Source organism: Podarcis bocagei (assembly GCF_964188305.1).
Source record: "Podarcis bocagei genome assembly, chromosome: 14".
Taxonomy (NCBI): Eukaryota; Metazoa; Chordata; class Lepidosauria; order Squamata; family Lacertidae; genus Podarcis; species Podarcis bocagei.
The window spans coordinates 37,728,854-37,756,525 of record NC_138139.1 but is presented as its reverse complement, the minus strand read 5'-3'; the positions used below and the strand labels follow the sequence as shown (position 1 = coordinate 37,756,525).

The 27,672-nt window shown below is 46.6% G+C and overlaps 1 protein-coding gene across 8 annotated transcripts in view; it reads right to left on the bottom strand.

The window, feature by feature from the left end:
* Positions 1 to 27,672, bottom strand: part of RAB11FIP3 (RAB11 family interacting protein 3) — a 90,344-nt gene that overhangs the window by 55,693 nt on the left and 6,979 nt on the right. For all 8 annotated transcript variants that reach the window (XM_081169859.1, XM_081169852.1, XM_081169853.1 and 5 more), the window contains one exon: positions 3,101 to 3,194. In XM_081169859.1, coding sequence (XP_081025985.1) covers positions 3,101 to 3,194 — 94 coding nt within the window. The remainder of the gene's footprint in view (positions 1 to 3,100; positions 3,195 to 27,672) is intronic.

Genomic DNA, 27,672 nt, shown 5'->3' with positions numbered 1-27,672 from the left:
TGTGGGGCACTGTGAGGAAGCCCCTCTCCTTGGGATTGGGGGGTGCAGCTCAGAGACCAGGGGCAGCAGCAGTGGCTGCCCAGAGAGGCTGTCCTAAGGAGAGGGAAGAGGAGAGGAGGCTGAGGGGTGAAAAGGAGTGAGATGAGCGTCACAACCCCATAGTCGCCTTTGACTGGACTTAACCATCCAGGGGTCCTTTACTAGCTTTCCACTTACAAATAATTTCTTTTCTTTGGAGGAGGGGGGGGTTGTGCACAAAGGAGTTCGCTCATCAGCAATCTGATGTGGTTCAGCCCGACTATCATTTCTGGGCTCTACCACCACTGGATTTTGCCCATGTTCACAGAAGCAACATTTGAACCAAGGACAAGCTTTGCTTATAATTTAGAGTCTTAAACAATCTAGATCTGATATTATTGTATATATATATATATATATAAAAATTAATTCCAGGTAGGGAGTTTCCCCCGGGCCCTATCCATCCATGTGACCGAACAACTTCCAATTTCCCTTCAGCTGAGAAAAAGTAAACTGCAATGCAGATATATCACAAGGGGGTGGGAAGAAAGTTAGCATTTGTGTCAGCAGACTAAGCAAGAAAGGCTAGGTATAAAAAAAGATATTTTGTTTGTTGCCAACTGCATCATGTACTTTCGGGTGTGACATTAGTCAGCAAAACCTGCTTGCTTCACCAGTGGAAGCTTTAAGAATTGCTGTGGGGAAGAAGCCAAGAACGGCTTTGTGCAGGGTAGGCATAGGAAACACATCTCGCCTCAAGGCTGCCAAATTGCCAGGAACTGTGATTCTCCCCTGTTTCGGTTTCATGGCTATGCTCAGCTGCCGCAGTGGAAGGCAAATGCTTCTGAATACCAGTTGCTGGAAACCCCAGAAGGGGATGGTGCTCTTGCGTTTGAATCCTCAGTCCTAGAGCATCTATCTGTCTTGCATGCAGAAGACCCACGTTCAATCACTGGCATCTGTAGGTAGGGCTGGGAGAAGACCCTGTCTGATACCCTGGAGAGCCACTGCCACACAGTGTGGACAATTCTGAGCTAGATAGACCAATACTCTGAGAATCAGTATAAAGTATATTCCTATGTTCAGCACATTACTTCAGATGAGGTGCCACCTTCACCTGCTGTCCCAGTACCAACACCTCAGGAGAAACTACCACTATTCTCAAACCAAGAGGCTCTGGAATCTCTTAATGTCTCTAGTTGTCGACAGGAAGAAAGAAAGAACAGGGTTTGAGGGATACTTCAAACTCAGTCACTATAAGAAAGCCCAAAATTATGCAACTCCAAAGACTTATAGTAAAGGGAGCCCCGAATTAAAGGGCCTTATTAGCTGTTACTTCTATCTAATTAGCGCAACACCATGATACTGCAAGCAATGAATTATGGAAAGAAACCTGAAGCCATGTCTCCGAGAAAGCTGTTCTAGAGAGCACAGCGCAAACACTCTTAAGACTTCCATTGCCCCCTCCCAATATGCATCTTTTAAACATACATTTGTAGTGACAGCTTTATCCTGGGACAATTGCCCCTAAAGTGTTTGGAACTGAGCAGAGGTTGTTCCGATGTCAATTTTCGAAGATTCCAATGTTAGTGTTTCCTCTGACGTGCCCATGGTTCTGTAGCGCAGAACAGAATTTTCAGTCCTCCCGGCCACAGATATATAGAGGACAGAGTGGCGCTTTCCAAAGCGGCAACCTTCGGACGCTCTACGCATTGCAAGGGAGTATTTCTCTTTTATTACTTTATAGAAAGTATTTATACGCTGCCAACTCAAATATTAAGGCCCTGTAAGACACATAAGTTTGACAGACCATAAAATGCCGCTGAGAACAATACAAAATAGTCATTAAAATGGATTAATCAAAGAAGTTTAAGCATCTGCACAGGCCTCGCAGCATGAAAAGGTCTTCAAGTAATGTCTGAAAATCAACAGCAAAGATGCTTGCTGAAAAGAGTATTCACCTCAAAAAGGATATTGTAGAGTTGGAAAAGGTTCAGAACAGGCCTACCAAAATGATCGAGGGGTTGAAGAGATTCCCTCGTGAGGGAAGGTTGCAACATTTGGGACTTTCTAGCTTGGAGGAGAAAAAGTAAGTAAGAGGCGACATGCTAGAAGCTTATGAAATTATACACGGCATGAATGAAGGGAGTGGATAGAGAAAAGATTTGATCCCTCATAACAGTAGAACTCATAGAAATTTAGCGAAGCTGAACACTGGATAATTCAGGACAGATAATTCAGGACTTCTTCATATAAGTTCATAGATAAAACTCTGGCACTTGTTCCCATGGGAGGCAGTGATGACCACCGACTCAGATGGCTTTAAAAGGGGATTGGACAGATTTGTGCAGGATAAGGCTATGAATGGCTATTAGTCATAATGGAGGCTGTGAGAACAGGATGCTGGTCTGGATGGGCCACTGGCCTGATCCAGCAGGCTCCTTTTACGTTCTGAAAGCATGAGAGCAGCAACACGAAATGTCCCAACTTCTCGTTGAGGCCAGTCAGGCTTCTGAGACCCAGGGGAGCTGCCAACAGTGCTTGAGGGCTTTGTATATTAATGCAAGAGCCATGAACCTGGAATTAGCTTGAGACAAAAAGTAGTCAAGTCAACACTCAGAAACAGAGGGGAAGTTGGCGCATGTGACACAGCACTGGCCAGTCAGTTCATCTAGTCCTTTACTGTCTGCTCTGACTGGCAGCAGCCCTTCAGTGACAGATACAGCCTTTTCTCAGTACTGCTGTCCAAGCCCTTCTTTTAACCAGAGATGATTAGCCATCCAAATTGGCAGCCACCACTGCTTCTTGTGGGAGCGGATTCCATGATTTAGTGATGCACAGTGCCTTCCCTCCCTACTCCCTGTGTTACTCCCTAGTAAGCAATCAGAATGATAATGACCTAAGGGGAAACCACCACCCCTTATCTCTTATTCTTTCAAAGGACATTTCAAGGAAGAGGCATGAAATACCCTGGGGGAGGGGGTACATCAACAATGTCAGGAAATGCCTTGATGCTGGGAAGGTTCAGGAAGTGCTTGGGCTGCCTTCCTCCCAATCTCGGGGCGTAAGAAGAAATACCAACCTCCGTTCCTGATAGCTGAGATTCCTCGATAGAAGTCTTCAAAGCTGATTACTCCAAGCCCAGCGGGGTCCAAGAACTTGGTCAGGTCTTTCACCTGCAGGGGGGAAAAACCCCAAAGCAAATCAATGATCCAGGTTTACACAGCTAGACTAGAGCCTAAGCTTGGGCTTTAGACCAGGCATAGGCAAACTCCGGCCCTCCAGATGTTTGGGACTACAATTCCCATCATCACTAGCTAACAGGACCAGTGGTCAGGGATGATGGGAACTGTAGTCCCAAACATCTGGAGGGCTCGAGTTTGCCTACGCCTGCTTTAGATAATACTTTCCTGGAGGGCTGTCAAGAGAGAGCAGAACAGAATCCAACAGGGTTAAGGTGCATTTTGGTCGAACACTGAGGCCGCATCTGCACTATGCATTTAAAGCAGCATCGTACCACTTTAAGCTGTAAGCATCCCCAAAATAATTCATGCAAGGTGTTTTGAACATTTCACCTGCTAGAAATTTTGAAACGAGGGGACTTATTTTTAGTAAGCTGTTGCTATAATCATGTCCCTTTAAAAGGCCTTTTATATTTGGTACCAGATGTGTTTTCTGGGGACAATACACAGCCTGACATGATGTCCCAATTAAGAGGATTCTACATTTAGAAGCTCGACAAAACAATGCCTGTAATAGAAAATTTTTGTAACCACGTAGCAATTAGTGGGAAGTGGCGGAAATCAGGTTAGCAGGCGCCGGGGTTCTGGCAACGTAACTGGGAGGCAGAAGGGGGTATTCAGAATCAAGCAATATCAGAGGGAGAGATGAGGCAGCAGGGATTCTCCATTGGCTCAGCTGAGAGGCCAGCAACTTTGAGATCCTCCTGCCTTTCAATAGTTTGCATTCTGGGAATTCTGCAACTAGGAGCAAGAACCAGCATTTGCTTTTGCTTCTCGCCCCCCTTCCCCTCCCAATCACTTTTCCTTGTGTGTTGTGGTCCTTGGGTTGTGTCCAACATTAGCCATACCTAGTGTAGACGCAATGAAATTAATGGGTGTGACTAACCTAGGTCTTTTCGTTTCAATGGGTTTACTCCAAGTAGAACTTATCTGGATGCAACCCTTTGACTGTATATCTAAGGTCAGGAACTATCTTTATTGCTGATACATCTGCAAGCTGCTCTGAGAATCTTTCCCACCACCCAATATAAAAATACTTTGAATAAATGAGTTTAGAAATAATCTAATAAATAATAATAATAATAATTTATTATTTATACCCCGCCCATCTGGCTGGGCTTGTCCAGCCGCTCTGGGCGGCTTCCAAAAGAATATTAAAATACTGTGATACATCAAACATTCAAAGCTTCCCTAAACAGGGCTGCCTTCAGATGTCTTCTAAAAGTCTGGTAGTTGTTGTTCTCTTTGACATCTGGTGGGAGGGCGTTCCACAGGGAGGGTGCCACTACCAAGAAGGCCCTCTGCCTGGTTCCCTGTAACTTGGCTTCTCGCAGTGAGGGAACCGCCAGAAGGCCCTCGGTGCTGGACCTCAGTGTCTGGGTAGAATGATGGGGGTGGAGACACTCCTTCAGATATACTGGACCAAGGCCTAATCTAGTGCAGAAACCAGGTTAAGCATCCTACTCATAGACCGACTGAAATTAAGAGGCTTATGTTAGTCAGGTTCATTAACTTCAGTTGGTCTTGTGTTGGATTATGTGGCTTTTACTAAAAAAAAATCTTGGAGATGGCCTTTATCAGGGATGGGGACTCTTTTCCAGACATAGGGCCACATAATATTTTCTGGGCATCACCCCACGGCCACATGCCAGTGCTGGAGCAGAAGCCAACTTGGGCAGAGCATCTTCCATCCAAGCAACCAGGGATTGTCCAAGTTCAAGGGCCCATTTCCAGCCAGGCAAAACACTCAAGGAAGATGTGAAGCAAGACCAGTGACGGCTGTGTGGCCTGGCAAGAGTCCTGAGAAGCAGACAGAGATCTGGAGGGCCACATTTGAAGTTCCCCACCTCTAGTCTAGGTTAATAGCATCAGCTCCCACCCACCCCCCTGCTGCTGCTGCCGCCACCCCCAAATGTTTTTTAGTTGTTTGGAGAGTGAAAGTCTCCCACCAATGCACTCACACGCAGTGACTCATTCCAACCCTCACAAAAGCCATCAGTCACCACTTCCTTTCTGTACCATTCAGGGCACGTGGAAATTACAGCATCTACAGGTAACATCAACCCTTGAGCCCATCAGCAGCATGGAAAAGTAAAAAGATGCATGCAGTTTTGCTTTCAGCACATAACAGGAAGCAGATCAGAAGTTTTGAGAAAAGGGCACTACAGAGCAACACACTGCCACATTAATTTGCAACTGATGAGTTTTTTTAGGAAAGGGAGAAGTTCCTTACGGTGGTGTTCACCTCCGATACCACCTCGGCATTTCTCTTGGTGAACTTTCATCTCATGAAGTTCTGAAGTTGCCTTATGAGCTGGGCCCTCAAACTTAGTCAGGTGTCCAATTTACTCTCCCCAAATACCAGAAGGAAAGGACAAGAGACAGGAACACACATCCCTTTGTCTGCTCCATCAAATGCATGTTCTACCTAATGAAAACCATGTGCAGAGAAGCAAGGGAAAACCCCGATTCAAGCCATTCTGTGCCAGATTTTAAACGAGATTTTATTGATATAATGCACTTAGGCGCTCAAAGAGCAGGCCAACTAAAAAGCTTAATATCTTGCAGGTACACTAAATGGCACCCATATGGCACAGCGCAACCCATAATCGGATATCGTGAAGCTTATATGGGCTTCATACTAAACAGCCGTTTTCTCTTAGGAGGATAATTCTCTTCCCTGGCATCGATGGCCTAAGACAGCAAGCGCCACAGGGAGGCAAAAAGGTACACTATAAGCAACAGGCAGGCAAGAGCACCCTCAGAAGCCCCTTATTAGGAATAATAATAATAATAATAATAATAATAATAATAATAATAATAATAATAATTTATTATTTGTACCCCGCCCATTTGGCTGGGTTTCCCCAGCCACTCTGGGCGGCTTCCATAGACACCAAAAAACACTAAAATATCATACATTAAAAACTTCCCTGAACAGGGCTGCCTTCAGATGTCTTCTGAATGTCAGGTAGTTGTTTATCATTTTGACATCTGATGGGAGGGCGTTCCACAGGGCGGGTGCCACTACCGAAAAGGCCCTCTGCCTGGTTCCCTGTAGCTTTGCTTCTCGCAATGAGGGAACCGCCAGAAGGCCCTCGGCGCTGGACCTCAGCGTCCGGGCAGAACTATGGGGGTGGAGACGCTCCTTCAGGTATACTGGGCCGAAGCCATTTAGGAAGGTGGGGCCAGCTCTACCATTAGGCAAACATGATGCTGAAGCCCCCTCCTCCTAAATTTCCCAAGCTGCCACCTGTCCCAAGTCAGGAAGCAAGGCAGACAGGCTCCCCAAGCCAGTATTGCCTCTCTCATAAACCTATAAAGAGCCCTGCTGGATCAGGCCAAAGGAGACCCATCTAGTCCTGCATCTCATTCTCACCGTAGACAACCAGGTGCCCTTGGGAAGCCCGGATACAGGACTTGAGTGCAACAGCAATGGGCGTACTCCAGCACTGGAATTCAGAGGCGTACTGCCTCCAATAGTGGAGGAAACCATCGTGGTTAATTGTAGGTGTAGCCCATGGGGTGCCCTGTGGGTGCAGCTGGACCACAGCTCCCATTCACCCCTGACCACTGGTCGCGCTGACTGGGGCTGATGGGAATGGGAGGTCATCATCATCAAACCTTTTATTGGCATCACATACAAACATACAAATCAATACAGAATTACCACTTCCCTAGTGGCACAAAACATTTGCTAAAAGAAAGGAGGCAGAGCAGTCTATCATCACATCTCTAGGTCTCCAGGGAGATCAGAAGTCTGCAGTGTATTTCGACGACAAAAAACCAAATAGAGTTATTTAGCCACTAACTTGGTGAGCTCCTGATCATTCCCCAGTAATAGAAACTGTATGACCTCCAACTCTGGTTTCCATTTGGGGGTACAGAGTTGATCTAGAAATTGCTGGAGGAGATAAGCATATAGTTTACAATTAAGAACCATATGTGTAAGGGTTTCCACCAGGTGGTCTTCACCTGGGCAAGTTCTTTCTCCTTCCACCCTGCCTGAGAACCTTCCCCAAAGGAGGTTTGATGGATTTGAATGAAACCTGGCCAGAGAAAATGCCCTTCTTTCTTGAGGGTTAAGCAGAAATCCAAGGTAATTGTGGTTAGTTTCATGTGCCCAAGAAAGTTGAAAATAAAGAGGGGAACATGTTTTCTCTGCTGCTACTGTTAGTTCTTGGCATTCAATATCCCACAGCCTAGTTTTTATTATAGCCTTGGCAGATGGTAGCCATTGGGGTGCCCTGTGGCTGCGGCTGGACCACAGCTCCCCTGACCACTGGCCGTGCTGACTGGGGCTGATGGGAACAAGAGGTAACTGGGGTGCAGTAACACCCAAAGAGTACCACACTGGCTGTCTCTGAACTGGAGCAACGGGATGGGGGGAAAGCAACATGATTTTGTTCCTCCCATATGGGGTGTGGGCAGGTACATGCCACAGACGTATTGCACGCAGGGAACCCTGAACTCCATCCAGACTGCTGTTTTATTGCACATGTATTCAGCAACATTCTGCTGACACAAAGCATGTTTGAAGTGGATTTATCATCGACACATCAGCCCACTTTATCTCTTGCTGTGCATTAGCCCCATTCAACATTTCCCAAGACATCAAGGTGGATTCTCACTATTTTGCATGCAGAGCAGATGGTCTAAGCACCAAGCTATGGCCCTTCCCCCAAACTAAGCTCTACAGTGCTAATAATGCAAAACGTTACAGTCCCCGGAGGTGTTCCCTGGAAGGAGCCACAACCCACAGGTAAGGTGCCAAATCGCCAACAGCTCAGGTTGTCAGGTTTGCTAACCCAGCTCAAAAGCCCGATCTGCTTTCCCGTTGTTAACCGGCTAACTGGGGGATTAACCGTCTGTTAATATGCAACCCTGCATTTCGCCAGGAGCACGTTTCCGTTCTATTGCAATTATAGCCAATCAATCAATCATTAAAAAATCCCCTCCAGAGACCCTATCCAATCACAGCAATGGCGGATTATAAAGGGAGCAAAGGCAGATTCTCTATCCAAGTTAAAACAAAACTTAGCCAATTATCTGCTGGGTCAGACTGAGTATATGGATAATGATTCTTTTTTAAAAAAACAACTTTTAGACAGCAATCAATCTGTTTGTTACACTGAAGCTTTGCCTTGGTGTTTAATCCAGTGTGGTGTAGTTGTTTGAGTGCTAGACTAGGGCCTGGGAAGCCAGGATTCAATCCCCCACTCAGTCAGGAAGCTAATTGGGTGACTTTAGGCTAGTCCATGCTGTCTCTCAGCCTAATCTACTTCTCAAGGCTGTTTAAGAGGATAAAATGTGGAAGGGGAGAAGCATGGATTCCACCCTGGAAGTCCTTGGAGGAAAGGTGGGATAACACCAAAAAAGGAAGTTTCTTTCCAGGGAAGTATCTGTGCAGGTAAAGTTTATTGTGCCGTTCAAAAGGGTTGTTGTAACTTCTATCAAACTTGGGAGTGAGCTATAGCATTAACGCTACAATGCCATGTATGCTTACGATGGGGTGAAGTCTCATAAACCCAGCTGCACACACCTCCAAGCCATCCCGCTTTGGAGGGGGCAACAAGTTATCCCTTCCGGAATAAAATCATCACCTTAAGCTCTTCATGGCGTAAGTATGGATTTCTAAGGACTAGGATGGGGACCAGTCTGCAAAGCCATGGGTCAGCTCAGGAAGATGCAAACCCCAGAAGAGTGCACCTAAGAACACAGAGCTATAAGCTTAGCATGGAGTTGGAGAACCTGTGGTCCTCCAGATGTGGCTGGACTATGACCTCCATCACCCCGGACCATTGGTCATGACTGCTGAAAATGACGTCCAGCAGCATCTGGAGCGACTTCATGAGCTTAGCATTTCTAGACTGTGTAATACAGAAACACACACTCTCTCTGGGTGTGTTAGGCAGCCCGGGACACACATACACACACATTCCTTAGACAGAAGGTTATGCATAGGGTGCCAGGAAGCACATTCCTTGCCTCTAGGTGAAATGTTTCCATTATTGATATTGTTCTGTACTGAAGCAACGAAGAAGGGATTTCAGATCCCCGCACGGGCGCCAGTTAAAATGAACTGAGAAAAGTGTGCATCGCAGAGAGGAAGTTGGCAGGAGAAACCCAAACCAGAAAGAAAAACAAGAGGTGCAATTGAGAACAGGAGCCCTGTATGTAATAGCACGTATTGCCCCTCCTAAATCAAGGGTTTCACCATATGGATTTGGCTGGGCACAAGGCGGGGGGGAGCAAGGATACTGTTTCTGTCAAGAGCCCAAGCTTTTCAAACAGGAAGGAATGGGTGGGATCTGAGCCAAAGCACACACACAAGGCTGTATAGGACGGGGCTGACACCCTCCAGCAAGACAGTAGACCTACTGTATACAAGCCTTCGCCAACCTAGCACCCTCCAGATGTTTTGCGCTACATATCCCATCAGCCTAAGCCTGCACATTGGGCCAAGGCTGGTGTCTCCTTTCTTTTAGCCATCATGCTGGACCACATCCCCCCATCCTCAAAGAGCTTCAAGCAAGGTTGGGTGAAAGGCCAGGCCAGCAAAAAGGACATACAGAGCTGTCTCCCCATTATCGTCAGGGTCCTCAACAATGAAAGGCTGAAAGACTTAGCGGGGGACACACACACACACACACACACACACACACACACACACACCGCCAAAGCAGGATTTGTTTCCTTTTCCTGTATTCCACATTGGTCTTTTGAGATCACTTGTAGGGGTGAACACACCTCCTGTCACAGTTGAGAAAAGTTCTCTAAAGCCCGTACTTGCAATCATAAAGACTAGAAGCTTGGCTTTCAATTATTCTGAAAGATCATCAGGATCCTGTTGCCAACACCAAATCCATTGGCTTTTTCTGTGCTTTTTTTCAGAAACAGAGAAGACACAAAGTGCTACAGATTGGCGTTATGTGCCAAGCGGGCCACTGTTTTGATTCAGTACTGCTTGAAGTTACAGCACATAAGCAGAGACAAGGCTTCCCCCACGCCAAAAAAAATACCATTTGAAGCAAATTTCTAATTCTTTACTAACATATGTGATGCCTTTATAATTAAGTGTGAACTAATTTCCGATGTCCTTTGCAGATACTCTTGTATCTGCAAAATGCTGCATTCAAAATGAAAAACTTAAATTATTTTTGTTACCATCCTGTCTTAACCATTGTACGTTCAGAGCTCACGTAATGCTTAACCATGTTTAAACAGACTTGTCCACAAAGTGTGATTTCACATACTGGTTGGCCATCCTAACCATGGTTTAAGCATTTAAAAATGGGAGACTTGCTCTTGCTCAACCAGGGCGTGGGACAACCAGGGTTAAAATGTTTCACCTTCATAGGTGCATCTTACCAAAATAAGCAACCTTTGATGTATAAGGTATTGTTCAAATTTTACTCTATAGTTGCTTGCAGAAGAACTCAGGACAAGGGAGATCGCCTCTGAATAATTTGTAACAGGACCGCAGAAGAGGAAACCGGTTTTTTCATCTTGACAAGGGTTGGCTTTCAGGCACACCAAGTGTTCGCCCTCTGCAGGAATATTTACTTCTGGCAAAACCAAGGGAGCTGAAGTCTGATACAATCTACAGAGAACAATTCCTGCACTGTGGCTCCTGTTTCAGGGGCAGTCCAGAAAGGATCTTATTCTCACTGAGAATTCCTTTATCAAGCTTCCTTTACAGAAACCACCAAAATATTTCACCCTGGCCAGGCAGATGGAGAGGAAGGGCGGGGGAAGACCATCAAAAGATTTATTGAAGTTCGGGTCTTTAAAATTACACCAAGAGAGGAAATTGTAAGTCTATGAAGTAAAAAAAGAAATGAAAATATTCCCGATTCCTTAACCGCAAAGATGCAATGCTAAAGCAAGGAACTCCGAATGAATGGGTGTGTCCAAACAGTAAATGAATTAATCTTCCTGTGTTCAGAAAGATAAACATGGTTCAACCTTGAATCACAGTACTCTCTTTCTTTCTATATATATATAGTGAGTATTCAAGTGCATAAAGAGCTAAGGGGTGCATATCTTCCTGCCTGAAAGTCCCATTGACAACGTCCCATTGTAGGTGGTTGGTTTGTTTGTTTTTGTCTAATTTATCTCCTTTATATAAAACTTGTGTGTGTGTGTGTGTATACACACACACCATATTTTTCGCTCTATAACACGCACCCGACCATAACACGCACGTAGTTTTTAGAGGAGGAAAATCCGTAGGCATGCCACCCGTAGGCATTCCCTCCATAACACGCACAGACATTTCCCCTTACTTTTTAGGAGGAAAAAAGTGAGTGTTATGGTGCAAAAAATACGGTATATATACACACACACCGTATTTTTTGCTCCATAAGACGCACTTTTTTTCCTCCTAAAAAGTAAGGGGAAATGTCTTTGCGTCTTACGGAGCGAATGTGTGGTCGGTCACTGGCTCCCTTTCCTGCCCTGGCCCCTATAAAAACAGAATTTTTCCCCTTTGCAAAGTAAGCTGCACAACTGTGAGCTGATCCCCCCAAAAACAGGGCTTTCCCCCTTTCCTCCTCCAAAAACTAGGTGCGTCTTATGGTCAGGTGCGTCTTATGGAGCGAAAAATAATACATCTCTCTCTCTCTCTCTCTCTCACACACACACACACACACACACAAAATAGAGACTTCAATGTTTATTACATTCTGTCCCACCTTGTCCTCCAAGGGTGGAGCCTGACAGCCACCCTATGAGGTAGTTTAAGCCAGGAGATACCAACATGGTGCCCTCCAAACCCCATAAACTCCCATCCATCCCACCCAGCCAGCATAGCCAAGGCTCAGGCATGGTGGGAGCTGAAATTCACAACACCTGAAGGACAACACGTCAGCTACTTCCTGGTTTAGGACAGGCAGCAGCCTAGCAAACATGTCTGCTCCATCATATGGAGTCTGGCCCCAACAGAAAATCCAAGTTGCTCATACCATCAACACAGACAGAGTCACATAGGGCACAATTCCCCACTGATCCCTCAACACAGTTCCAGTTAACATCCATGGGGCTTCTGCAGACAAGTCTCCTGCAGTGTGGGTCATAAGATCTCCCCTTGGCACAGCCTTTCCCTAGATGCTGTCGGACTACAACTCCCTTAATCATCAGCCAGGATGGTCAATGGCCACAGATGATGGGATCTGTGGTCCAGCCTCATTCAAAGACTCAAGAGACTCCAAAGCCATTCCCCAAGGAAGACATTTCACGGAGGGGCCAGCTATTCAGAAAACAAATGGGAAAGGCTTGCAGCTTTCTTTCAAGAAAACTGTTTCAAGATCACCAACACCATTAAGAATTTTTTTTTGTTTTCTGATCTGTGAATAAAGAACAGCAGGCAGACACACACACTTTGGCACAGTTGACGGAAGTATATATTTATATTTTAAAAGACGCCATTCTCCAGGACTGTATTTTGAAGCTGTGTGAGCAAGTCTTTCTAGCGTAACGTATACACTAGCAAGCTCCCAAATTGTTCCAGGCCCACAAAGGGCGGCCGGGGATGGTATGTACCCCTTTCACATCCCATATTATGACTATGTGGTGTTACAACACACTTGGCAAGAGATCTGCAATGAGTCAGAAGCTGGTCACAGCACATTTGCCCTCCTCTCATGATCAATCTTTGCCTCATTACTACAGCATTACAGAAGCTTACCAAATTTAAATCATCATCAAGAAAAGAGCATTTAAAAAAAATCTCCAAAGCAATGGAAACCAGGTCAACAAGTTCTCTTCTTCACCCCAGGCAATATCCCCCCTGCCCTCCCCAAACTGAAGCTACCCAAACTGCTGCATCTGTCACAAAAACTGTGAAGAGAAAGGGTTTATAGGGGCAGAAAATACATGGGAGAACTGGCCAAACCAGCTCCTAGTTCAGATCCTGGTAGCAATGCCTGCTTGTGCCCTGAGGATTCCTAACTGAGATCTTTGCCCAAACTCAGTCACCCTCACAGTGGGAAATGCTCAGCTTGCATGGGCCCAAATGGGAGGAAGGGTGGGAATGTTCCATTCTGGACATGTCCTCACCTGCTGTCTGAAACTATTGCTAGATTATTATTTTTTATTATTTTATGAGTCACCAACCTGAGCCTGCAGCTATCGCCAGGTTAAGAAGCGACTTGTACCAGGAGCAGCAAGGCAGCACCTTCTCTATGCATTCAGCATATTCACACCAAGCATTTAAAGCACTATGGTACCATTTTTAGAGGTCATAAAAGGTAAAGGTAAAGGGACCCCTGACCATTAGGTCCAGTCGTGGCTGACTCTGGGGTTGCGGCGCTTATCTCACTTTATTGGCCGAGGGAGCTGCTGTACAGCTTCCGGGTCATGGGGCCAGCATTACTAAGCTGCTTCTGGCGAACCAGAGCAGCGCACGGAAACACCGTTTACCTTCCCGCCGGAGTGATACCTATTTATCTACTTGCACATGATGTGCTTTCGAACTGCTAGGTTGGCAGGAGCAGGGACCGAGCAATGGGAGCTCACCCCGTTGCAGGGATTCGAACCGCCGACCTTCTGATCAGCAAGTCCTAGGCTCTATGGTTTAACCCACAGCACCACCCACATCCCTTTTTAGAGGTCATGGCATCCCCCAAAAGAATTCTGGGAGCTGTAGTTTGTTAAGAGTGCCGAGAGTTGTTAAGAGACCCGCTATTCCCCTTTAAGAGCTACAATTTATGGAGTTCCCTGTGGACTGATTGTTAACATTGCTCTGGGAATGGCAGCTCTGGGAGGGAGCAGGGGTGTCCTAATGCTTCTCAGCACCCTCAAACTACAGCTCCCAGAATTCTTCAGAGGAAAGTGGACTGTTTAAAGCAGGGTAGATTTGATTTATCAATTTAAATCACGATTTATATCACTAGTCAGTAAGACTTGATTTAAATCACTAGTCAGTAAGACGTAATTTAAATCATTTTTTAACAGAAAGACTCATTCTTGCTGGTATAATCTTAATATTTACAACCAGATGAAGGTTTCATTTTCGAAATAATAAATTTTCAGAGTAGTTTTTACAGTTATATAAAAAATTACTGATTTGGTTATACTATTAGAAATACAAAGACAAGTAATTATGAAATTACTGTTTATACAGTATTTGGACAACTTTTCTGCTGATTTCTTACCCACCCTTTATCTCAAGGTCCGAGGTCTTGTTCACAGTAACAAGATCATATAAAAAATAAAACTGTTGCAAACATAGTGTAACAACAACAAAAGCAGACCTTTCCTCCATATAAAAGGAAAGGGGGACATTCCATTTATAAAAGCAATACAAATGTTTAAAAGCATTTTTAAAAAAAAAAAAAAAACCAACACCATTCCCATACAGATGCAGACCGAGATAAAGATCTCCACTTAAAAGACTTGCTGGAAGAGGAAAGTCTGCAGCAGACGCCCAAGAGACAACAGAGAGGGTGCCTGCCTAATATTTAAAAGAAGGGAATTCCAAAGGGTAGGTGCCACAAGCTAAAGACCTAAACATACTAGTCCACCTTTCTCTTCTTAGGGTCTGGAAGAGGAGAGGCATTTCTGCCATTGGGGGATGGAGAGAGAAATTCTTCCAAGATAATAATTGAGCACACTGAGTTTGAAAGCAGCCCAATTTTTATATAGAAAAGGAACAAAATTCTCCCTCCCACCACCCCAGATATATTTTCCCAGCCCCACCACTTCCTGCCTTTTGCACATCAATTGCTCATTATTTTTTTCAAGGGGGGCGGGGTAGTGGAGAAACATCTTCCAACATAATTGGGCTAAGCTTTAGTAAACACTGCTTTCAGAATTTTCAAGGAAGGGGCCAAAAACAGAGTGCGGGGTGGGGGGGGTGGAGACCCACCACCACCAAATGAGCTAGGAGCACAGCAAAGTCTGCAAGAATCACTGTGCAAAAGCAGCCAATAGGTCTGGTTATGTAAGTCTCAGGGCCTCGCCAGAAAAACCAAACACCTTTGATTGCTGAGCTTCTTGCCGGCCATAGAGCACCTTTTCCCCTCCCCTCCGAAACTGCTGAACACACACACAACACACCAACAAAGGCAAACAAGCAGAACGGAACATAAAAATCAGAGATAAGAGCGGAGTCAACATATGCGGAATGTGGTTTGACGTTAACAAAACAAAGAAGCCTGGATTTCAGAGGGGCAAACCTGCAATTTTTCTGCACTGCAACCGTTTCAAAAGTCATCCTCGTCACCTCAATACATGACACCAGCATTTCTCAACGCTGTTTAAACATAAATAAGCCATGCACCCCTCGTGAACCTATATATTGTCGTCTGCTGCACTGTGCTTACAGCAGGGATGAGGTACTGGTGGCTCTTTAGATGCTCCTGGACTCCAACTCCCATCAGTCCCAACAGCACAACTGACAGTCAATTGTCAGGGGTGATGGGAAGCCTCTGAGTCCAGCAAGGGCTGGAGGGCCACAAGTTCCCCACCCTTGGCATCTGGGGAAAGCCTGGTCTGTGCCACTGGCAAACCTCAGCAATGGCACAGGCAGGCAATGGCCACATTCACAGCATACAATTAAAGCACTAAGCTATCACTTTAAACAGTCATGGCTTCCCCCAAAGAATTCTGGGAGCTGTAGTTTGTTTTTAGGAGACTTCCCATTCCCCTCACAGAGCTACAATTTCCAGAGTGGTGTAATTCCTCTTTGAAGGGAACTCTGGAAATTGTAGCTCTGGAAGGGAAATAGAGGTCAGCACCCTTAACAAACTACAGCTCCCAGAATTCTTTGTGCAGACGGTTTGAAGTGGTGGCATAGTGCTTCAAATGCATGGTGCAAACATGACCAGAGAGTAGCAGCATAACAATGTGCACTGATGAGAGAGGCTAGTATATTTTTATTCTTAAAGAATGGGTTGTTTCCCAAGCGCTGTCAATAAGGTGGAGGCAGAGTTTAATTTTCCCTCTCAAGAGAGGTCCCAAAATCCTTTGCAAAGTTTTCTCACCATGCGTGTTCTGCAATGCACCTCATTGGTGATTGGTGTTCCTCCAAAAAAAAACACCAACACTGTGGCTGCCCTGTTGAAGCTGGCCATGGAGACAGGTCATCTTTGTTAAAGAATAGAGCACAAAACTGAACTGGCAAGTTTTTAGTTATTTGCTGCCCTTTCAAGCAAAGGCTTTCATTGCCTGGAACCAATAGCTGGGATAATACAATGCTGCTGTTGACTTTACCAGAGGGGGACGGGCAGGACACAATGGGGGAAGGGTAGGAAACCATTTCGTGCTTCTATACACATGCTCTGGACCAAAAGTCTGGACAGACTACTGTTCTGGCTGAAACGACAACCGCAAATATGAACAGCCTCAAATCAATTTTTCCTCTTCCTGGAACTATGCAGCGAGCTCTGTTTTCAACAAGACATTTCCTCCACCACCCACTTTGTTCCACAATGAGACACTCCTCCGAGTTCTCACTTGTACCTTGAGATAAGCGTGTATCACAAGTGAGAAGTCTTTCTTCGGACGGTTAAGTGTCAGGAAGAGATTGATGGGCATTACAAAGGTCTGATTCTTTTTCCCTTTGCTGCCAAATAAGCAGGAAGCTGTGAGCTCTACTCCTTTTCCCCTCTCCCCCCAAAATAACAGAATCGTCAAAAGTTAAAGAAAACTCAGGTTTCTGCAAAATGGGTATACATTTTCAGAGGGCTGCTTTGATTTATCCTGCTACCCCTTGGCAAAGAACGAAAGGATGGGGTGCTGTCTATGTGGAGTAGCTGATTAGGATCGGGGAGACCCAGGCGCGAATCCTCACTCAGTTCACTGTGTGCCTTGGGCTTCTCACTCAAGACATAAATTACAGGGTTGTTCTGCAGGTAACAGCAGAAGGTGCAGAACTCTATATACCCACAAGGAGCTCCTTGGAAGCACAAGGGGTAGGGAAAGAAGTGTTGCAGGATGAAGCAGGGCAATCTTTCTGACTGCCCAGGGACCACATGCCAATGAGCATTGGAGCCAGCAGTGGGAATTGCCTGGGCTCATTCATTCACCCTCACGGGGAAGAGTGACCCCTCTCAAGGCACCAATCTCCCCTTTGCAATAACACTCCTCCCAGCCCAGGGACTGAATACACACCATACATTTAAAGCAGGTTGAAAAAACATGCCTCTCCAAACAAAGAATAGTGGGAACTGTAACTTGCCCCCACTGAGCTACAATTCCCAGCACCCTTAGACTACAGTTCCCAGGATTCTTTGGGGGAGAATGTGATTTACATCTACAGCGTGTAGGCAGTCCTAGTGACCTTCCCTGTGCACCTTCCTCTTCACTGCAATGGTGCTCCCAACACTGAAAAGCATGGGAGCAGAAAAATTTGGGTAAGACACATGGTGGCTTGGGTGTCTCCCTATGGACCACACAGATATATATATATATATACCGTATTTTTTGCTCTATAAGACTCACTTTTTCCCTCCTAAAAAGTAAGGGGAAATGTGTGTGCATCTTATGGAGCAAATGCAGGCTGCACAGCTATCCCAGAAGCAAGAAGAGCAAGAGGGATTGCTGCTTTCACTGCGCAGCAATCCCTCTTGCTGTTCTGGCTTCTGAGATTCAGAATATTTTTTTTCTTTTTTCTTTTTTTCCCTCCTCCTCTGGTGCGTCTTATAGAGCGAAAAATACGGTGTGTGTGTGTATGAGTTATAATGCAATTTATAATTTACAAATAGCAACCACAGAAAATAATCAGGAGCTGGTGCAGACTATGGGAGACTTGCCCTCTTCAAGACATCCCTTCCCCATAAAGTGTTTCCAGGTTTTAAAAAAACTTGTGTCCCCGCAGTGGAACATACATACAAATCAGGTGCTCTTTTTTCTCATGTGGTGCCTTCAAACCTCCTTCCAAAGCCACAAGCACTGCAAGGCTTTTCATTGTCATTTAAAACGATTAAACCCGAAGGATGAATGTCATGTGTTCGTTCCAGAGCGCAAGCCATGGCCTGTGCCTTTAACTGCATGGGCAGCAGCATGCTGGAAATCTGCCAGAAGAATGACTTACTGCACTCCAGAGAAGAGGGGCATAAAGGTAACTAACACACAGCTCCCACCACAGTGGGAGTGAGATAATTGGCCTTCCAAATGGCTGGACCACCCCATGGCAGCCTGAGATCAGAGGGTACAGAGTTCTGCAACGGCAGCTTCCATGGCCAGGCCTCACGCTGACTCTCAGCCCAATAAATCCTTTCAGCCAAACTAGACTCTGGGAGGACCCTGCTCTTCTCTCTTGCACCAGAGAAGAAAAACCGCAATATTCAGAAGAGAAGGGAGGGAGGGTAATCTACATCCTTGTTAGGCCTGCCAGCGTCTTTTCCCCTACATTATTATCACTACGGCAGAGTTCTTGGCAGAAGCTACCTGGAGCAAAGAGAGCTCAGAGCGTTGCTCGGAAAGTCAAACAGCTCATTTAGCGCAAGACAGGGAACTCCCGGGCCTTCCTTATTCGCCAGCCGCTGAAGGAGGAGCCCATTACAGTGGTACCCCGCAAGACGAATGCCTCGCAAGACGGAAAACCCGCAAGACGAAAGGGTTTTCTGTTTTGGAGGCGCTTCGCAAGACGAATTTCCCTATGGGCTTGCATCGCAAGACGAAAGCCCATAGGGAAATGCTGGCGGTCGGGAGCAAAGACTTTCGCCCACAGCCGGCCTTCAGAAGAGGACCTCTTCTGAAGGCCGGCGGGGGGCAAAAGTCTTTGCTCCCCCTGCCTGCCTCCCCCCTGCCTGCCCCGGGCGATCTTAAAATGCTGGCGGGCGGGAGCAAAGCGTTCGCTGCCGACCCCCAGCATTTTAAAATCTCCAAGGGACAGCAGAGAAGTCTCTGTCCCGGGGAGATTTTAAAATGCTGGGGGTCGGGAGCGTTCGCTGCCGACCCCCAGCATTTTAAAACGCTGTTCCGAAGCGGGGGGCGGGAACATCTGCCCCAGCCGCCCCACTTCGGAACGATGTTCCGAAGGGGGGAGGGGGGGCAGGAACATCTGCCCCAGCCGCCCCACTTCGGAACGATGTTCCGAAGGGGGGAGGTGGGGCGGGAACAGCTGCCCCATCCGCCCCACTTCGGAACGATGTTCCGAAGGGGGGAGGTGGGGCGGGAACAGCTGCCCCATCCGCCCCCCTTCGGAACGATGTTCCGAAGGGGGGAGGTGGGGCGGGAACAGCTGCCCCATCCGCCCCCCTTCGGAACGATGTTCCGAAGGGGGGAGGTGGGGCGGGAACAGCTGCCCCATCCGCCCCCCTTCGGAACGATGTTCCGAAGGGGGGAGGTGGGGCGGGAACAGCTGCCCCAGCCGCCCCCCTTCGGAACGATGTTCCGAAGGGGGGAGGTGGGGCGGGAACAGCTGCCCCAGCCGCCCCCCTTCGGAACGATGTTCCGAAGGGGGGAGGTGGGGCGGGAACAGCTGCCCCATCCGCCCCACTTCGGAACGATGTTCCGAAGGGGGGAGGTGGGGCGGGAACAGCTGCCCCAGCCGCCCCCCTTCGGAACGATGTTCCGAAGGGGGGAGGTGGGGCGGGAACAGCTGCCCCATCCGCCCCACTTCGGAACGATGTTCCGAAGGGGGGAGGTGGGGCGGGAACAGCTGCCCCAGCCGCCCCCCTTCGGAACGATGTTCCGAAGGGGGGAGGTGGGGCGGGAACAGCTGCCCCATCCGCCCCACTTCGGAACGATGTTCCGAAGGGGGGAGGTGGGGCGGGAACAGCTGCCCCATCCGCCCCTCTTCGGAACGATGTTCCGAAGGGGGGAGGTGGGGCGGGAACAGCTGCCCCATCCGCCCCACTTCGGAACGATGTTCCGAAGTGGGGAGGTGAGGCGGGAACAGCTGCCCCATCCGCCCCACTTCGGAACGCTGTTCCGAATGGGGGAGGGGGGCGGGAACAGCTGCCCCAGCTGCCGGGCTTCGTAGCGCTGCTGCGAAGCCGGGCGGGGGGTGGGGGGTGGGAACACCTTCTGAAGGCGGGCAGGGGGCGAAAGTCTTTGCTCCCCCCTGCCTGCCTTCCCAGGGGCTTTTACATCGCCCCGGACAGCGGAGAAGTCCTCCGCTGTCTGGGGCGATTTTAAAATGCCGCCCGCCAGCATTTTAAGATCGCCCCGGACAGCGGAGAAGTCCCCCGCTGTCCCGGGGTTTTTTAAAATGCTGGGGGTGGGAAGAAAAGCCCTTGTCCCCCCCCCAGCCTTCAGAAGAGGTCCGGGGACAGACTGTCCCCGGACCTGGCCTGAAGGTGGTTTCCCTAGGAACGCATTAATTGATTTTCAATGCATTCCTATGGGAAACCGTGCATCGCAAGACGAAAAACCCGCAAGACGAAGAGAATTGCGGAACGAATTAATTTCGTCTTGCGAGGCACCACTGTACATTCCAAAATCTCTCCAGACATGTTATGAGCAGAAGGAGCTGCCTTCTACTAAGTCAGACCATTGGTCCATCTAGCTCAAGATTGGCTTCACTGACCGGAAATGGCTCTCTGGGTGTGTGTGAGGACAATAATTTTTCCAATTCCTACCTGCAGATGACGGGGATTGGATCTGGGTGGAAAGCAGATGCTCTACAGCTGAGCTATGGCCCTTCTACAAGAGCAAAAGGCCTTTTTCAGCTCAAGGGCCACATTCCCTTCTGGGAACCTTTCAGAGGCCACATGCCAAAGATGGCGGGGCCTGAAGAAAAAGTGGGCTGAGCAACAAATATGAATACAATAGGCTACTTTCTACGCATGCTCCTTCTGTCCTCTAGCCAGGCAAGCAAGAGGCATTCTGGGAGTTTAAGGACACATGGCAGTCAGGCAGGAACATTCAAGGAGGGTTCAAAGTTGCACCGGTGAGGGGAGTGGCTTGGGGACGATTTCCAAGGGCCAGATAGGGAGATTGGAGGGGCCTACATACTCTAGACCAGGGCTGTCCAACAGGTCGATCGCGATCTACCGGTCGATCAACAACTATGGCTGATCCTCCCCCAAAAAAGCTCAACAACTCTGGTCAATCCAATGGGTAGATCACTGCCAGTTTATTTATAGTGGGAGTAGATCGCAGTCTCTTGGAAGTTGGACACCCCTGCTCTAGACAAACAAAATCACAGGTAATGAAGAGTGTGGCCTGGGGAGAACAGGGGTGAGCAGGGAGCCTCCCGAGGGCCAAATAGAGAGACCTGGAGAGGCCAAAGTTCCCCACCCCTACTCAGATGGGCAGCAGTGAGAACATTCAGCAAAAACTGAATGGAGTAAGAAAACAGTCCAGTGATGACTGAACATGATCACCAGCCACAGAACACAGACCAATATTTGGGGGGGGGGGTATGAAATGAAATGGAGTTTCCCTGAAAGAAGGCTCGCTAGCTGGCAACATGAGCGGAAGGATTCCGTGTTTCCACAGTACTTCCAATTGTATTCCATAATTTAGGTTATCTATAAAATGAAAATCTAGCATACTCTTCCATGGATACATCTGTTCAGTTCAATACAGCTTTTCAATGTGCAGCCCTAAGTACTGCATATCCAGGCAACCACCATTGCGAGATAAAAGGCAAACTGGAATTATTAATTTTATTATTATTAATTTTATTATTAATAATTTTATTATTATTAATTTTATTATTAATAATTTTATTATGCCATCCATCTGACTGCGTTACCCCAGGTACTCTGGGTATTAAATTACAAATTAAAACACAGTAAGATATCCTGACAAAAAGCTGCAGGGTCAAATAATTTTAAAAGGCATTCCTGGGATATTTTAATACCAGATATGCACCCCACCCTACCCCCGCAACCTGCTGGACCTTGTATTTGTATATTTTACTTTGCTGCCTTGTTTTATAGTATTAGTCTTCGATTTTGTGAACTGCCTTGTCATCATCTCCGTGAGAGGTGGAATAGAAAGGGTTTTAAATACATGCAAGATGGTTGAATTAAACTCAGGGTGAAGGAACGGGTCAGAGATAATAGCTTTGCAAGTGACCAGGGCAAAGCAGCAACTGATTGGAAGCCGCTGGTTTGGTACATGAATATTTGAACAATCTCTTTTTCAAGGCTGAACAGAAAACCCCCATGGAAAACGATATACAGTGGGGAAGAAGAGGATGAAATTTAAGGAGAGAGATTGAAGAGGAGCATCAATATATATATATATATATATATATATATATATATATATATATATATATATATATATGCTTTCGTAGATTTTCACGGGTACAGGAATGTAGGTTTTGGTGTCTTCGGGTGTCTTCCCGTGTAAGAGTTGGGGTGTCTAGGCGACGTTTCGACGAGGTCTCACTCGTCATCTTCAGGCTGGTGCTTTCGGCTTCTTGTTACTAGAACAGAGCAGGATCTCAGTGTTTGAGTTCCTATAAATACTGTTGAGGGGGTGTGGTGTATAGCCTCCAACGTTCTGGGCAGAGAGGAAGTTCCTAGGTTAATGTGCCTTTTCTTCTTTTGTTCATTAATTACTTGAGGGATATCTTGAGTGATTACTTGAGTGATATTCTGAGTACCACTTAGGAGGGTCATTAGGTGTGGATTAGTTGCTAAAGCTTTCGTGTCTTGACCTCTTGACCTTGTGAAGAGTTTTTCTGAGAAGATGGCTGTACTGCACTTAGTTGTGCTCTGGCTTGGCTTCGTGTATAGGGGCGAGCTGTGGTTTTGTGCCCTGTGCCAGCCAGATCTGTGTAGGGATTGCAGGGGGGTGCAGCATCCGGAGGTGCCACTATGGTTTGGCTACTGGATGGTGTCTGTAATTTATCTGTGGAGAGGGTCTGGGTTTGGGTCTGGTGTGGTTGATTGGAGATGGCGTTCTGTGTGCCTCTGGTTCTGGTGTCGGTTTTTGTGGGGAGGGCTAATTTCCAGATGTCTGGCAGGCGGGACGTGTCGTCACGCTTGTTCATGTTGTGAGGGTGTTTCTCTATCTCGATGGCTTCCATGATTATTCTCTTGTGGTGATGTTCCATGTTAAAGAGCAATTTGGAATCTGCAAAATTAATTTCGTGTCCTGTTTCTTTCATGTGTTGGTAAAGAGAGGAAGTTTTTTCTTCTTTTTTGACGGCATTCTTGTGTTCTGCGATACGTGCATTTATTCGTCTGTTTGTTTGTCCAATGTACGTGGCTGGGCAGACTTTGCAGGGTATTTCATAGACCCCTTGGTTTTCTAACTGGATTTTATCTTTTGGGTTTCTGAGGATATTGGCTATTTTTTGGTTGGTGCAAAAGGCTGTTTTGATATTGTGTTTATGGAGGATTTTGCTAATTTTATCTGTAGTGCCCTTGATATAAGGAAGGAGGGCCATGCCATTGTTTTCTTCTGTGTCTTGGTTTTTGGGGGGTGTTTCTTTTTGGATTAGCTTCGTAACCCTGTTTTGCTGGTATCCGTTGGCGATTAACACATTTGAGAGATTCTGTAACTCAGTTGTCAAGTGGTCTTTGTCAGCCAGGCGTTTGGTTCTGGAGATGAGAGTCTTGGCTACGGAGTTTATTTGTGCAGGGTGGTGGTGTGATTGTGCATGTAAGTAGCGGTTGGTGTGTGTTTTTTTCCGGTAGATAGTGTGTCCTAGGGAGCCATCAGGTTTTTTGTAGATTAGGACGTCAAGGAAGGGAAGTTGGTTGTTGGCTTCTATTTCCATAGTGAATTGTATTTTGGGGTGTAGGCTGTTGAGATGTGTGAGGAAGCTATCTAGTTTTTCCTTCCCGTGTGGCCAAATTACAAAGGTGTCATCAACATATCTGAGCCAAAGTTTGGGTTTGTGTTCTGACTTGTCTAAAGCATTGGTTTCAAAGTGTTCCATGTACAGATTTGCGATGACCGGTGAGAGGGGTGATCCCATAGGTGCTCCTTCTATCTGTTTGTATCTTTGTCCATTGTGGATGAAGTACGTGTTGGTTAGGCAGTGGTTGGTCAGGTCCAGGATGTATTCGGGGGGATTGTATTTGTTTTGAATGGCTGTCAAGGCTTCATTAATGGGCACTTGTGTGAAGAGAGATACAACATCGAAGCTCACAAGTAGGTCATCGGGGTGTAGGTTGACCTACACCCCGATGACCTACTTGTGAGCTTCGATGTTGTATCTCTCTTCACACAAGTGCCCATTAATGAAGCCTTGACAGCCATTCAAAACAAATACAATCCCCCCGAATACATCCTGGACCTGACCAACCACTGCCTAACCAACACGTACTTCATCCACAATGGACAAAGATACAAACAGATAGAAGGAGCACCTATGGGATCACCCCTCTCACCGGTCATCGCAAATCTGTACATGGAACACTTTGAAACCAATGCTTTAGACAAGTCAGAACACAAACCCAAACTTTGGCTCAGATATGTTGACGACACCTTTGTAATTTGGCCACACGGGAAGGAAAAACTAGATAGCTTCCTCACACATCTCAACAGCCTACACCCCAAAATACAATTCACTATGGAAATAGAAGCCAACAACCAACTTCCCTTCCTTGACGTCCTAATCTACAAAAAACCTGATGGCTCCCTAGGACACACTATCTACCGGAAAAAAACACACACCAACCGCTACTTACATGCACAATCACACCACCACCCTGCACAAATAAACTCCGTAGCCAAGACTCTCATCTCCAGAACCAAACGCCTGGCTGACAAAGACCACTTGACAACTGAGTTACAGAATCTCTCAAATGTGTTAATCGCCAACGGATACCAGCAAAACAGGGTTACGAAGCTAATCCAAAAAGAAACACCCCCCAAAAACCAAGACACAGAAGAAAACAATGGCATGGCCCTCCTTCCTTATATCAAGGGCACTACAGATAAAATTAGCAAAATCCTCCATAAACACAATATCAAAACAGCCTTTTGCACCAACCAAAAAATAGCCAATATCCTCAGAAACCCAAAAGATAAAATCCAGTTAGAAAACCAAGGGGTCTATGAAATACCCTGCAAAGTCTGCCCAGCCACGTACATTGGACAAACAAACAGACGAATAAATGCACGTATCGCAGAACACAAGAATGCCGTCAAAAAAGAAGAAAAAACTTCCTCTCTTTACCAACACATGAAAGAAACAGGACACGAAATTAATTTTGCAGATTCCAAATTGCTCTTTAACATGGAACATCACCACAAGAGAATAATCATGGAAGCCATCGAGATAGAGAAACACCCTCACAACATGAACAAGCGTGACGACACGTCCCGCCTGCCAGACATCTGGAAATTAGCCCTCCCCACAAAAACCGACACCAGAACCAGAGGCACACAGAACGCCATCTCCAATCAACCACACCAGACCCAAACCCAGACCCTCTCCACAGATAAATTACAGACACCATCCAGTAGCCAAACCATAGTGGCACCTCCGGATGCTGCACCCCCCTGCAATCCCTACACAGATCTGGCTGGCACAGGGCACAAAACCACAGCTCGCCCCTATACACGAAGCCAAGCCAGAGCACAACTAAGTGCAGTACAGCCATCTTCTCAGAAAAACTCTTCACAAGGTCAAGAGGTCAAGACACGAAAGCTTTAGCAACTAATCCACACCTAATGACCCTCCTAAGTGGTACTCAGAATATCACTCAAGTAATCACTCAAGATATCCCTCAAGTAATTAATGAACAAAAGAAGAAAAGGCACATTAACCTAGGAACTTCCTCTCTGCCCAGAACGTTGGAGGCTATACACCACACCCCCTCAACAGTATTTATAGGAACTCAAACACTGAGATCCTGCTCTGTTCTAGTAACAAGAAGCCGAAAGCACCAGCCTGAAGATGACGAGTGAGACCTCGTCGAAACGTCGCCTAGACACCCCAACTCTTACACGGGAAGACACCCGAAGACACCAAAACCTACATATATATATATATATATATATGTATGTATGTATGTATGTATGTATGTATTAAAAACACCAGGTAGGATTTAAAGTTAGGATTAAAACCTGAGACTGCAGGGAACTGTTCTTTCCTGTCCATTTGCAAGCTGATGAATTTCTGCCTTCTCAGAGGATCATAATAATGGTGAGAAAAGCATTTTTACAGATGTAAGAACATAGGAAGAGTTCTGCTGGATCAGGCCAATGGGACATTTAGTCTCAGCCTAACCTACCTCACAGGGTTGTTCTGCGATGATTGACAGATGATTCCAGACTACTGATAGGTGGGGAAAGTCATGCCCCGCTATCAAAGTTGATCTGCAAGGGTTGGTGGAGGGAGAAAAAGCCTTGGCTTGATGAGCCAAAAGTGTTCCCTACCTCTAACCCAGTTGAACAGTATGAACTGCTCTAAGGCAGCTGCTTATACTCCTTATCCAGCTGGAGAAAGTGGAGGGCAGGGGAACAGAAATGTGCTTCGATCCTTCCAACCATGCTCAGATATCTGAAGTGAAGGCAGGCAATGGTTCAGGCTGGTTGGTGGTTCTGGCTCCAAAAGAACAAAGTTTGGAACAAGCTTGGGGCTAAACGCTCTGCCCCCTACACACTGTTTTTGACATGAAAATCCATGATTCACAGAGGTGCCTGAACCAGTAAACTCTAGCTTGGTTTAAGCCCGGAACAGGGAACTCTGGCTTAATAGAAACCAGGATCTTCGGGACAGAGCCAGCATTCAATGAGAGGAGGTGATGGGAGAGAGATCTTTGCTAGGAACATTGGAAGTGGCCTTATACAGAGTCAGACCACTGGTCTGTTTAGTCTAGTATTGTCTACACTAACTGGCAGAAACTCTCCAGGTTTTTAGCCCTACCTGGAGATGCCAAGGATTGAACCTGCAGCCTTCTGTATGCAGACCATATGCTCTGCCACTAAGCTATGTCCCATCCCAAACCAGGCCAACAACAGAAGCAACCTTCTAAAGATGATGAAGGAGACCTTTCCATTGACTGGAGTGTTTTGACAATATTACTGGTCAACCCAGTAGTTCATGCCCAATATCATTTTGGAGGTTCAACTAGGGGACTAACATTTCCAAAGCAAAACAAAAGAAGTAACCGCTTCAGTGGTTAACACTACCTAGACAATGCCTTTCTTGTCAGGATTCCTCCAAGTCTGCCGATGGCTCCCTCCAGTGTGTAGGTGCTGCTGTTTTGGCTACAGAAAGCAACGGCAATCACAGCCTAAGCATCAGAATTACACAATTGTTGCAATGACGTCCAAGATCATGTCGGCACACCTCTTTGAAGAGCCTCAAATGCACACTATGGGAGCCTCAAGGGTGATTAATTGCAATTTAGGTGACTTCGAAGGTTTTTTTAAAAAATGAAAACCTGTGAGATAAGCACGACGACCTGTAATGAGAATTAAATCCACGTGAAGGAATGCCATCTCAGCCAACCTATTAGGCTGAATAGGTCCCATATGGTGTGTGTAATAGAGCTATATATACACCCACACAAGCCTTGATGTAGAACGCCTTTGACAT